The 12052-nt window shown below is 59.1% G+C and overlaps 1 protein-coding gene across 4 annotated transcripts in view; it reads left to right on the top strand.

Annotated features, from left to right (window-relative positions):
• PTPRF (protein tyrosine phosphatase receptor type F) overlaps nt 1–11164 on the top strand; it is an 85851-nt gene extending 74687 nt beyond the window's left edge. Inside the window, exons 23-34 of one of the 4 annotated variants that reach the window (XM_061184337.1) lie at nt 2488–2585; nt 5444–5567; nt 5731–5906; nt 6608–6727; nt 7032–7186; nt 7265–7550; nt 7651–7829; nt 8044–8170; nt 8347–8472; nt 8737–8891; nt 8977–9112; nt 9457–11164. In XM_061184337.1, the coding sequence (XP_061040320.1) occupies nt 2488–2585; nt 5444–5567; nt 5731–5906; nt 6608–6727; nt 7032–7186; nt 7265–7550; nt 7651–7829; nt 8044–8170; nt 8347–8472; nt 8737–8891; nt 8977–9112; nt 9457–9525 (1751 nt within the window). In that variant the 3' untranslated portion in view covers nt 9526–11164. The remainder of the gene's footprint in view (nt 1–2487; nt 2586–5443; nt 5568–5730; nt 5907–6607; nt 6728–7031; nt 7187–7264; nt 7551–7650; nt 7830–8043; nt 8171–8346; nt 8473–8736; nt 8892–8976; nt 9113–9456) is intronic. The other 3 variants (XM_061184338.1, XM_061184339.1, XM_061184340.1) reach the window with 3 other exon arrangements.
• The last annotated feature ends 888 nt before the right edge of the window (nt 11165–12052 follow it).

Raw genomic sequence — 12052 nt, 5'->3', positions numbered from 1 at the left:
CGCGCCAGGCTAAGGGGTTTGGACTTTGTCTTGAGGGTTCCAGGGAGGCATTAAAGGTTTTCAGCAGGGCAGCAACAGGGTCAGAATTGTGCTGTAGAAACAGCTCTGTTTGCCATGTGGAAGGCAGATTGGAAGGGGAGAACTTGGGGAGGCAGGCCGTTGAGAAGGTGCTGAGGACCTGGACGAGGCGGGTGGCAGTGGGGAGACATGAGCGAGACCTAAGCAGCAGGGCTCAGGCTTGATTCCATGTGGGGTGAGGAAATGGGGGCGGGGGTCCCAGGATGCCTCTGTGGTTGCTGGCTGAGCACTGGGGTGGGAGGGTCCAGGGAGACCTCCGCACCAACATCTTGGCTGGAACCACGGGCGTGGGGCATGCCAAGAAGCACGCAGTGGTCAACGCCTGCAAATAGATGGGCTCTCCCAGGAGAAGGGGGCGGGGGAAGAGAGCAGCCGAAGGGCAGCCAGGGAAGGAGGTGAAATGTTGAGGAAGGGTGGGTGAAGGATAGCCAAGGAGGAGAAGCCAGAGGGAGAGAGAACACGGGGGAGAGGAGTATCCCAGAGGCCAGGCGGGGAGGGCTGTGCAAGGAGGACCCAGACGGAGGGCCTTTGGCTTCGGCAGTTGGGACCTTGGAGAGCGCGTGGTGGGCGGGTCCTGGGGGCCGGAGCGTTTCAGTGGGCTGAGGCACAGCGAGTGGGAAATGAGCAAGTGGGTGTGAAGGCCCTGCTGGGGTCTGAATCCCTGTGGCTGCAGGGCCCGGGGGAAATAGCAGGGATCTGAGAGGAGAAGGCGGGGTGGAGCACAGGAAGTCAGAGGTGGTGTTAAAAGGGATGGGGGTCCAGAAGGACAGGAGGCTGTGGCCCCGGGCGGGCCGTGGGGAGGGGGCACAGTGAGGGTCACCCAAGGTGCTGAGATCAGGGAACGGGGCTGCTGGCAGGGAGAGGTGTCTTTGTGCACAGGGGTGGTCTGGGAGGGAACCGGTGACCAGAAGGGGTGGCGGGGATGGCAGCACTGTCCACGGCTGGGGGTTTCCTTCTCGATTGTTTCATTCAGCAAATGTTTATTATTTTCTCTCATAATTTAACTCTTCTTCTGAAAATGCTTCAAACGCACAGAAAAGCTGAAAGAGTGATACAGTCCCCATCTGCACATCCTCGTGTGGACTCACCCTTCTGTTTCTCACCACACATGCGTCATCTCTCTCTAAAAGCACACTTCCCTTTTGCCAGTTCATCTGGAAATAGCCAGGGTCAAACTTTGATACCAGAGGGCACGAGGTTGACTTGGACCTAGACTTCCGTCATAGAAAGAAGCCCCTGAGGCCGCCCAGGCTCTGGGTGGGAGATGCATCTGCTCCTCGGGGGGCAGAAGGGGCTGCGGTGGGACTGCCTCTGCGAGCCCCCAGCCCCGCACTGTGTTCAACAGCAGTGTAACCAGAGGTTAACGGGTTTCCTTCTCTTGCCCCGCTGTTTTTGTTCTTTTTCTCTGCAGGTTCCAGTGTCCCCAGTTGCCCGAATATCTCAAGTTAGTTTTCTGCATTCCCGTGTTTGGGGCCCACTCTGGCTTCTGTGTGTTTCCTCTACTTCTCTCACCCATCGCCTCCCTCCTTCCTTGAGTTCTTCTCTCCCCTTTCCTCTCTTTTCTCTACCTTCTCACTGCCCCACCTTTTCTTTGTCCATCCCGCTCTCTCCCCACCTTGCCCCCTTCTTCCCGCCCTGTTTTCCCTCCCGCCACCCCTTCTGTCTCTGCCTCTCGCCTCCGGTCTCAGTCCGACCCCTCTCCGATCTCAGTCCGACCCCTTTCTGGTCTCAGTCCGACCCCTTTCTGGTCTCAGTCCAACCCCTCTCCCGTGTCAGTCCGACCCCTCTCCCGTGTCAGTCCGACCCCTCTCCGGTCTCAGTCCGACCCCTCTCCAGCGCCTCTCCTGTCTCCCTGCCTCCCTGTCCCCACATCTCCCTCCTCCCCTTTGTTTCTCCCTCCGAGTTCTTCCACGTCTCTGCCATGTACATCGTGATCACTCCATCCACATGCTGGGTGCTGGGACAGGGACATCACCGAGCCTCCCACGGTGACTGGCGCCAATGAGGGCAGGAGCGCTGTCCAGAGGCAGGACCCGCAGGCGGGGTGCAGGCTGCAGCAGCCCAGCCCCATCCTGTCCACTGCCTTCCACCTGGGCTTCCGGCCCCGGCCTGGGAGGGGGGAGGCCTCCCATGCCTGTGGAGAACCCGCCACTCAGCACCGTGTCACACGGACATGCTCACTCGTGCTCACAGCACACACCCTTCCACCTCTGTCCTCTCCCACCCCCACCCCCAGCCACTATGTGCCCCGCCATCCCTGTCGCCGCATGTGCCGCTGTCTCCATGCCACCAGTGCCGAGTGCTCCATGGTCACACGTGTTCACATGTGCACATACATGCATTGGGGCTGTCTCCGCCACCCCGCTCAGGCCTCACGCTAACTCTCCCTATGTGTGCCCCTGCTCCCAGGTATGCGAGACCACCCGCCCATCCCCATCACCGACCTGGCGGACAACATCGAGCGCCTCAAAGCCAACGACGGCCTCAAGTTCTCCCAGGAATACGAGGTGAGACTTCCCCCCTCACCCCTGCTTCACACCCCCCACCATGTGCCTGGCCCCAGACCAGCCCCTTTCCTGCCTCGGGCTCCAGGCTTCTCCAGAACACACACTGGAGGGGTCAGCAGTGGCCAGCAGGGAACTCAACTCCTCAGGTTCTGGGCCTGACAGAGGCCCTTCCAGATCCCCAGGTCAGGACACTCAGTCACATTCCCCGATGCTAACAGAGGCAGACAGGTCTCTCTCTCTCTCTCTCTCTCACACACACACACACACACACACACACACACACACACTCAGTAATAACAGCTGGCATTTATGGAGAGCTTCCTGCGGGCCAGCTCTGGGCTAGGCACTTTGCATACCATTCTGCCCTCCCCACAACTTATGAAAGGGATACTGGTGTTATCCCATCTTACAGATGAGGAAACTGAGGCTTAGAGAGGAGAAGTGACTTGCCCAAGGTCACACAGCTGATGAGTAGTGCAATGTGTTTGGCAGCCTGTGCCCTGCACATGCATGTGCTCACGGGTGTTCTCAGAGTGCAGATCACAGAGACGGGGAGCTGGGGGGCCTGAATCTTGCCACTTGGGCTGCACAAACCCTCCTACTCAGGGCCCTCCATGTACTCCCTTCACTCTGGCCTGGACCCTACCTGCTGGGGGCTCAGACTTCAGAGCACTGCTCCTGCCCAGAGTCAGGGCTTCCAGGCGCCCAGCTGGGGAGGTGCTTTGCTAGTGAAAGGGGTGTTAAGGAGGTGATAAGGAGAGCCCCGCCTCCTCTAAGGAGCACGGGGTGGAGGTGTTGTTAAGGCATCTTCTGCCTCTGCCCCACTGGGCCCCTCCAACCCGACACCCCGCCCCACCCCCAGCGCAGCCCCGGCACAGGATGACGGGTGGATGGATGGGTGATTGACGGGCTGGCTCCACCCTGCCTGTGAGTCCGCCCCACTCCAGTCAGATGTCCACCCTCAGCTGGGCTGCTATCGCGGGCACCAGGGCTCCCCTTCAAGGGCTGTGAGCCAGGTTTCCGCAGAGGAAATTGAGCTTGGCAGGGGAACTGATGATCACCTGTGCCGCGAGGAAGGTGTGCCGCTTGTCCCTGCAGAGCGCCCACTGGTGGCCTGCTCTGCACAGGCCCGCCATGAGGGGGACGGAGCCGCTAAGGCGGGCTCCCTGCCTCCATCTCCTTACCTGGCCTGATCTTCCGCCCACACTCATCCAGTCCCGCGTCCCACGCCGCCCTTCCTCCCGCGGGCTCTGCGGCTCACTGTCCAGACTCGCAGCGTCCCCCGTCCACCTTCTCCCGCTTCTCTGCGCTTTCCTCACCACAGCCTCCTCCTCCAGGAAGCCTCCTCTGGCCACCCGGCCTGCCGAGAGCTTTCCTGCAGCCAGGATCCCATAGCTGTGTTACCTTTAACGGTCAGTCAGTTGCTCATCTGGCATCGTCGGGCACTTAGCCTGTGCTGGGTGTTGGGGATGTGGAGGCAAGTGTCCACAGGGAGCTCAGCCAGCGGGGAGACGAGTGCAGACAGATGAGAGACACTGAATGTGACCTCATGCCCTGGGGTTAAACATGCAGACGTGTGGAGAAGGTCGGCCGACAGCACCGAGGCAAGCAGGCTAGGGGTGGGGTGTGCTGAGGTCTCACGGAAGCAGTGCTCGCTGACCCGTGGAGAGTAACAGGCTGGCGCCAAAACCTGGAGGACACAGTGTGCTATGCTGAGAACTTCGGGTGGTATTCGTCTGTAAAAGGAGGGTAATAATAGAACCTGTTTCATGGGAGGATTAGATGAGGGAATACACGCAGAGTGCTGAGAACACTGGCAAGCACGCGGTAAGTTTTCGCTGAGCCTCAGCTGTTATTATTATCATCTGAGGCGATGAGGAGCCATGGAAGGCATTAAGAAGGTAATTGATCATCAGATCTGCATTTTATAAGGATTGTTCCAGCTGCAGGATGGAGTGGGACAAAGCGAAGAGGCAGGGAGATGCCAAGTCTGAGCAGAGGTGGCCTGGCTGAGGCCCTGGCAGCAGGTTGGAGAGAGCCGAGGGGCTGGGAGTGATGGGATGGGGCACAGAAGAGTTTTGAGGACGACTTGCAGGTTGTGGCCGGGGCTTTGGGGTAAATGAGGACAGTGCCCTTCACTGAGATGGAGCCCCAGCAGCAGAGCCGGGTTTGCAGGGGGAGCTGATGAGCTCAGCTTGGCAAGGGTTGAGACCGAAGGAGTGGGGGACGTCCAGGTGGGATGTCCAAGGGGCTGCTGGCTATTCAGACTGGGAGCTCAGGGGAGACTCTGGGCTGCAGCTGGGGTTATGGCAGCTCCAGCATATGGGCGTAAGGTCCTGAGAGCAAGAGAACTCACCCAGGAAAGGCTGGAGAGTGCAAAGAGGGCCCAGGAATGAACTCCGGAGGAGCACTGCGTCCTGCCTATGGGAAGGAACAGCCAGAGAGGGAAGAGGAGAGCTGGGCAAGGCCGTGCAGCATTGGCCAGAGCCCCAGCAGCATTGGGTCGTGCACAGCTGGCCGCCGTTGCTTCTGCACTCATTCATTAGCTGGATTCAGGGCTTGAGGGACTTCCCTAGCCCCCACCCCACCCCTGACCACTCTCCTGGGCGAGGGGATTTGGTACCTTGGTCAGAGGAGTCTTCGGTCCATCACCTTGCTGATCGGTGCCGTGCCAGCCTCTGCGCTCCGTGGCCAGGGGAACTGGTGCTCAGCCTTCACGGGCACCATGCGATAGAGCAGCTGGCTGTGACCCGGGAGCGAAGGCCAGATGTGGGCACCACCTGGAAAGCTGGGTCTCCCTGGAGGCACTGGGTAGTCAGCTCTTGCCCCACTCCACCTGACTCCTCCATTCCCTGCAGTCAATTGACCCTGGACAGCAGTTCACGTGGGAGAATTCAAACCTGGAGGTGAACAAGCCCAAGAACCGCTACGCCAACGTCATTGCCTACGATCACTCTCGAGTCATCCTTACCTCCATTGATGGTGAGCCAAGGGTGGGGCCCCGTCCCATCCCCTTGATCTCCTCCTCGCTGGGTGACATTTCATCCTCCAGAAGAGGCCCATGGGTCCCAGGGTGCGCCGAGGAGGTATGGACTGGGTTGGAGGCCCCAGGATAATGCTCTCCCATGTCCCTTCCTGTTCATAGGTGTCCCGGGGAGTGACTACATCAATGCCAACTACATCGATGGCTACCGCAAGCAGAATGCCTACATTGCCACGCAGGGCCCGCTGCCTGAGACCATGGGCGATTTCTGGAGGATGGTGTGGGAGCAGCGCACAGCCACTGTGGTCATGATGACACGGCTGGAGGAAAAGTCCCGGGTAAGGCTGTGCAGAGTCCTGCCCAGGGTGGGGGAGGGGGGTGGCAGTGGATACTCAGCCACAGGGTGACTTCAAACACCTTTTCCCATCCCTGTGGGAAGAAGCTCCTCAAGGGACTTGCCAAGTGCTATTGTTTTCCTGGGATGTCATCGTGTCCCAGCTGCTGGACGTTCCTGGGATGTGGCATGTTCCCCATATACTAGTGGGTTCCCAGCATGTTAATATGTTGCCCCAGATGCTGTCATTTTCCAAGAATGTTAGTATGTTCCCCAGTTGCTGGCATGTTTCTGGGATGTTCACCTGTTCCCCAGATGCTGGAGTGTAGCTGGGGCATTAACATGTCTCCTAAGTTAATTAGTGGAAAGAGCTGCTGTTATCTGCTTATGCACAGCGAAGCGTTGACTGGAACGTAAAATTTACAGAGCTTGAAAATGGTGCATAAACGTTATGGGTAAATTTGGCAGAAAATGTGCCTGGTGAAATCTGGTCATGAATAAACAATTTTCAATTACGTCTCTCGTTCCCCTGGTGAGGGCAGGGGTGGAGGCGTATCGTGAGACCATGATAGGGTTTGGTGAGGGGTGGCATAATGGATCTGAGAGCTCGGGGCTAAGGGCTAGACCTTCCACCCTGCTTCTGCCCTCCTGAGCCTTTGGGTACCTCCAAACACCCTTGCACCCTGCCCTGCTGTCCCTCTGCAGGTGAAATGCGATCAGTACTGGCCAGCCCGTGGCACCGAGACCTACGGCCTCATCCAGGTGACCCTGCTGGACACGGTGGAGCTGGCCACCTATACTGTGCGCACCTTTGCGCTCCACAAGGTATGGTCCTGCCCCGGTGCTTGTCCCCCCGGCCGGGACCTATGAGGGCAATGGTCTGAACATGGTGTGCTGGCGGGGAAGGGGGCGAGTGGGAGCCCAGTGTTGGAGGTGTGAGCGCACCATGACAGCCGGTGCCATGGGCGGCATGGATGGAAGCAGCACCTGAGCTCCTTCAGGCTGCCCCGTGTGGCTTCTGAGTCCCGTTGGAAAGCCAGGGTCTGGCCTCAGCATTGGGGCATCCTGCCCTGAGTCTGTAGAGGGCACACTTCCTGGTCACACCGTCTCTCCCCGCTCTCCTCCCCAGAGTGGCTCCAGTGAGAAACGGGAGCTGCGTCAGTTCCAGTTCATGGCCTGGCCAGACCACGGAGTTCCCGAGTACCCGACCCCCATCCTGGCCTTCCTGCGGCGGGTCAAGGCCTGCAACCCGCTGGACGCCGGGCCCATGGTGGTGCATTGCAGGTGAGGGAGTGCCACGCCACTGGGGGATGGGGTGGAGGCGGGGTGGGCCCCTGCCCAGGCTGAGTCCGTGTCCTGCAGTGCGGGCGTGGGCCGCACGGGCTGCTTCATCGTCATCGACGCCATGCTGGAGCGGATGAAGCACGAGAAGACGGTGGACATCTACGGCCACGTGACGTGCATGCGGTCGCAGCGCAACTACATGGTGCAGACCGAGGACCAATACGTGTTCATCCATGAGGCGCTGCTGGAGGCCGCCACGTGTGGACACACGGAGGTGCCCGCTCGCAACCTCTATGCACACATCCAGAAGCTGGGCCAAGTGCCTCCTGGGGAAAGTGTGACTGCCATGGAGCTGGAGTTCAAGGTGGGCTCAGGGCTGGGCCTGCCTGGCTCCAGAGCCTGGACTGGGTCCCGGGGACAATCCCCCAGGAAGCCAGGCCTGACCAGCCCCTCCCTCTCGCTAGTTGCTGGCCAGCTCCAAGGCCCACACATCCCGCTTCATCAGCGCCAACCTGCCCTGCAACAAGTTCAAGAACCGCCTGGTGAACATCATGCCCTACGAACTGACCCGTGTGTGTCTGCAGCCCATCCGCGGTGTGGAGGGCTCCGACTACATCAATGCCAGCTTCCTGGATGGCTATAGGTCAGCACACTTGTGACTGCCCACCACGCCCACGGGTAGTCAGGCCTGCTCCTGGCCGGCTGGGGGCGCAACAGAGTAGGGCCAGCCTGGAAGACCAGGGTGGGCTTCCTGGAGGAAGGGTGATCTGAGCCGGGACCCCAAGGGACTAGGCAGCCATGGGGAGACTCGGGGGGCAGCAGCACCTCCAGCAAGTCCAGTCTTATGTCCACCCCAGACAGCAGAAGGCCTACATAGCCACACAGGGGCCTCTGGCGGAGAGCACCGAGGACTTCTGGCGCATGCTGTGGGAGCACAACTCCACCATCATCGTCATGCTGACCAGGCTTCGGGAGATGGGCAGGGTGAGCACACCAGCCACCCCTTCTCTATCGTGTCCTCCCTCTCCCGGCCCTGTCAGCATAGCCTCAGACCCCGTTATCACCACCTGTGGCATCCTGCCCCCGAATCCTCTGAAACCCGGAGCTCCCCTCCCCACTTTTTCCCCCCCTGACCATGGGGCCGGGCCCTCTGTCCACAGGAGAAGTGCCACCAGTACTGGCCCGCAGAGCGCTCTGCTCGCTACCAGTACTTTGTCGTTGACCCGATGGCTGAGTACAACATGCCCCAGTATATCCTGCGTGAATTCAAGGTCACAGATGCCAGGGTGAGTGGACAGGGGAGTGTGTGTATTTGTACGAAAGCATGTCTGTAATGCTGCCGGAGCCCCTGCAGTGGGGCTGCCTGTGTGGTGCCCCAGCTCCAGCTGCAGGAATCGAAGGTGAGCTGTGGGCGTGCAAGCCCATTTCCCAGGGTGGCCTCGGTGTAACGACCTCAGGGTGCTTACCTGTGCTACCGCACTGTCCGCCTGCCCTGGGGGGCTGCCGCCTGAAGCTCCAGCCCTGACCCCGGCCTCTGCCACCTCTCCCAGGATGGGCAGTCAAGGACGATCCGGCAGTTCCAGTTCACAGACTGGCCAGAGCAGGGCGTGCCCAAGACGGGCGAGGGCTTCATCGACTTCATCGGGCAGGTGCACAAGACCAAGGAGCAGTTTGGGCAGGACGGGCCCATCACGGTGCACTGCAGGTGGGCCGACCCCATGGAGGTCTGGGCGTGTGGGGGCTTGGGGGTTCAGGGGCAGGAGCCCTGACCCAGCACTGTCCCTGGACAGTGCCGGTGTCGGCCGCACCGGGGTGTTCATCACGCTGAGCATCGTCCTGGAGCGGATGCGCTACGAGGGCGTGGTCGACATGTTCCAGACCGTGAAGACCCTGCGCACACAGCGCCCGGCCATGGTGCAGACGGAGGTATGCAGGCCACTGACCATGCCAAAGCCAGCTCCTCACAGACACATGCTGGGGAAGGCTGAGCCGGACGGGTTCCCCGCTCGGCAGCCGTGCACTGGACACCAGTGCTGTGCCTGGCTCCCAGCTGGGGTTGCACGTGTCGGTCCTTACGGGGTACACGATCTAGGGGCAGAGTGGGGGTGGCAGGGGGAAGCCTGGGCAGATGTCTGGATCTAGCCCCTGCTGCTGGCCAGCAGAGGCAGAGGCTAAGTCCATGACCCACTGGCTGCAGTGTGAGTGCCCTTGGCTGTGTGTCGGGGTATCCGCCATTGCTGTCTGCGCTGACCGGACCCCTGTCCCGGCAGGACCAGTACCAGCTGTGCTACCGCGCGGCCCTGGAGTACCTCGGCAGCTTTGACCACTATGCAACGTAACCACCGCCCCCCTCTCCTCCGCTGCCCCCACCTGGGGGCTCCGGAGGGGACCCAGCTCCTCTGAGCCATACCGACCATCATCCAGCCCTCCTGCACGGGTGCTGCTGCTGGCAGAGCACAGCCCAGTGGGATCACAGCGTTTCAGGAACATTGCCACACCGAACGGAGAGCCCAGAACTGCCCTGGGTGAGAGGGTGGGCCAGCAGGCAGGCAGGCCGGCAGGCGTGCACTGAGGCCACGTCTCTGTCCGCCAGGCCCGCCTCGGAGCCCCTGCGAGCTCTCTGTTGTGCTGCCGCGTTTCTCATGCTTCTTCTCGTGGGGGGGATGGGAGCAAAGCCTCCTTTTTTATACATTAAGTGGGGTAGACAGGGATTCTAGCCTCTTCTCTCTGACTTTTCCTTTTGCAAATTCTTAACTGCAGAATGGGGTTGCGGTGTAGCTTGTGTTCTCTTTTGAATTCGCTCTGGACCCTTTCTTGGTACGACTTTCACTGCTGAAGGATGGAGCGTGCCTTCCTCGTGTGTGTGGAGCTGGGGCCGCCAGCCTGCGCAGAGGCATCGCTGACCCAGCTGCTCTTCCAGCCCTTCAGACAAGATCCTGTTTTAGCCAAATGCAGGGAAACACAGTTTTTTTTGGTTTAATTTCTGTTTTGTTTTTCCGTAAGAGCCTTATTTTGGGCCCCACAGACAGTGGTGGGTGGGGCGGAGATAGGAAGCACTCATCCCCAGTCGTCTATTCCAGTGTGTGTTTAACATTCACAGCCCAGAACCACAGACGTGTCTGGGGGAGCCTGGAAAGGCATTCCTCATCACCATCGTTTGCAAAGTTTAAAGATAAAGCAAAGACAAAAAACAAACAGACAAAAAAATCCAAAAAAAAAACAAAAACAAAAAACACAAGAAAAAAAGAGAGTCATCCCCTGGCCTCTGCTTCAAACCCCTGAGAGGGGAGGCGGCTCCATGCGCCTGGGGTTCCCTCTGGGTCCGCAGAGCCTTGCTTTTTGTCCCCAGCATTGTGGGATGGCACGGTGTTGGTAGGCTGTGGGTCTGGCCGTGTGGCCAAGGCGATGGGCACCAGTCAGGGTGTGTGCCATGCCCCACACACCTCAGGGCCGAGCAGGGGTGCAGCTGGCCCTTCAGGTCCATGCCAGTGGGCCTGGTAGCACATATCTGTCCTCGGAGCAGGGGCCAGATGACTCCCCTCCCTGGTTTGCAGCTGTTTTCAAAGCCCCGCTCTTTTCACTCCTTCAAGATGCCCTCCTAAACCAATGTGGCAAGACTACTGGACTTCTCTCAGTGGTACTATACTCAATCCTTATTATCTCGGCTTGCTGAGGGGCAGGGAGCGGCCTCTTCCTCTGGGCAGCACTATCTAGGTAGGTAAGTGGGGGCGGGAAGGGTGCATAGCTGTTTTAGCCAAGGGACTCGAGGCAGATGTCCCCAGATCTAGCTAGGTGGTCAAGATCAACAATCCAGGGTTGGTAATGTTGAATGAGACATTCATTTTTACCTTGTGGATGCTAGTGCTGTAGAGTTCACTGTTGTACACAGTCTGTTTTCTATTTGTTAAGAAAACTACAGCATCATTGCATAATTCTTGATGGTAATAAATTTGAATAATCAGATTTCTTACAAACCGGGCCTCTGTCTCGGCTCTTTCTGGAACCAGAGTCTGGGCTCTCTAAGTCAGTCCCTAGGGGTAGGTCCTGCCGATTTCCTGCTCCTCAGGAGACAGCGAGGCTGTCCTGAGGACCTGTGAGAAGATGGGCTCCTGGCCTGGTGCCCACTTTCTGATGGGAGCCTGAAGACTGAGCCACAGTGCGTGGAAGGAGCACCCGCCATGGGCCGCGACTCCCCGGGCCAGAAGCACACCCCCTGCCTCTCCTCACCCCCACCATGTTCTGGGTCGCCACGTTGTGGGTACCGGGACTCCCCAGGCCACACTCATCCCCTTTCGTCACCTCCTCCCTCTCTTCCTCCCCTGCCATAAGGAGAAGGATGGCACTGTGGCAGTGGGGCCAAGAAGGTATGGAAATTGGTTAGTGAGGACTCTGGTAATTCTTGCAATGTGGGTACTGGACACAGTGTGGTCTTCTGGCCCCTGGACACACAGCAACACCTGCAGTGGTCTCTCCACTGGTGATCAGATAAGTCCTACCAGGTTATCAAACCATATGGAACTTCTGGGGACAGAAGACAAGCAAAACCCAGAACAAGTGAGGAAGAGAAATACATGTAGTCAGCAGTGACTGGACTATAGAGAGTGCCACGATGAGCCCAACACAGAGGTGCTGTGGGTGCACTGAGGCAGCACCTCACCCTGCGGCAGGATCAGGGAAGGCTTCCTGGAGGAGGTGACATAAGCTGGCTTCTGAGTGTTTCATAGAGTGAGTAGGGGTTACTTTCAAAAGATGGGAACAGCATTTCCGATGGAGAGAGCAACTTGTACAAGGGCTTGGAAGCATGAAACAGACCAACAAATACGAGAAACTACAAGGAACGCACATGATCCGGGTAGGGAGACATAA

The sequence above is a fragment of the Eubalaena glacialis genome, chromosome 3 (genome assembly GCF_028564815.1).
Source record: "Eubalaena glacialis isolate mEubGla1 chromosome 3, mEubGla1.1.hap2.+ XY, whole genome shotgun sequence".
Lineage (NCBI taxonomy): Eukaryota > Metazoa > Chordata > Mammalia > Artiodactyla > Balaenidae > Eubalaena > Eubalaena glacialis.
Note: the sequence above shows the minus strand (reverse complement) of the source record. Positions and strands in the feature narration are given on the sequence as shown.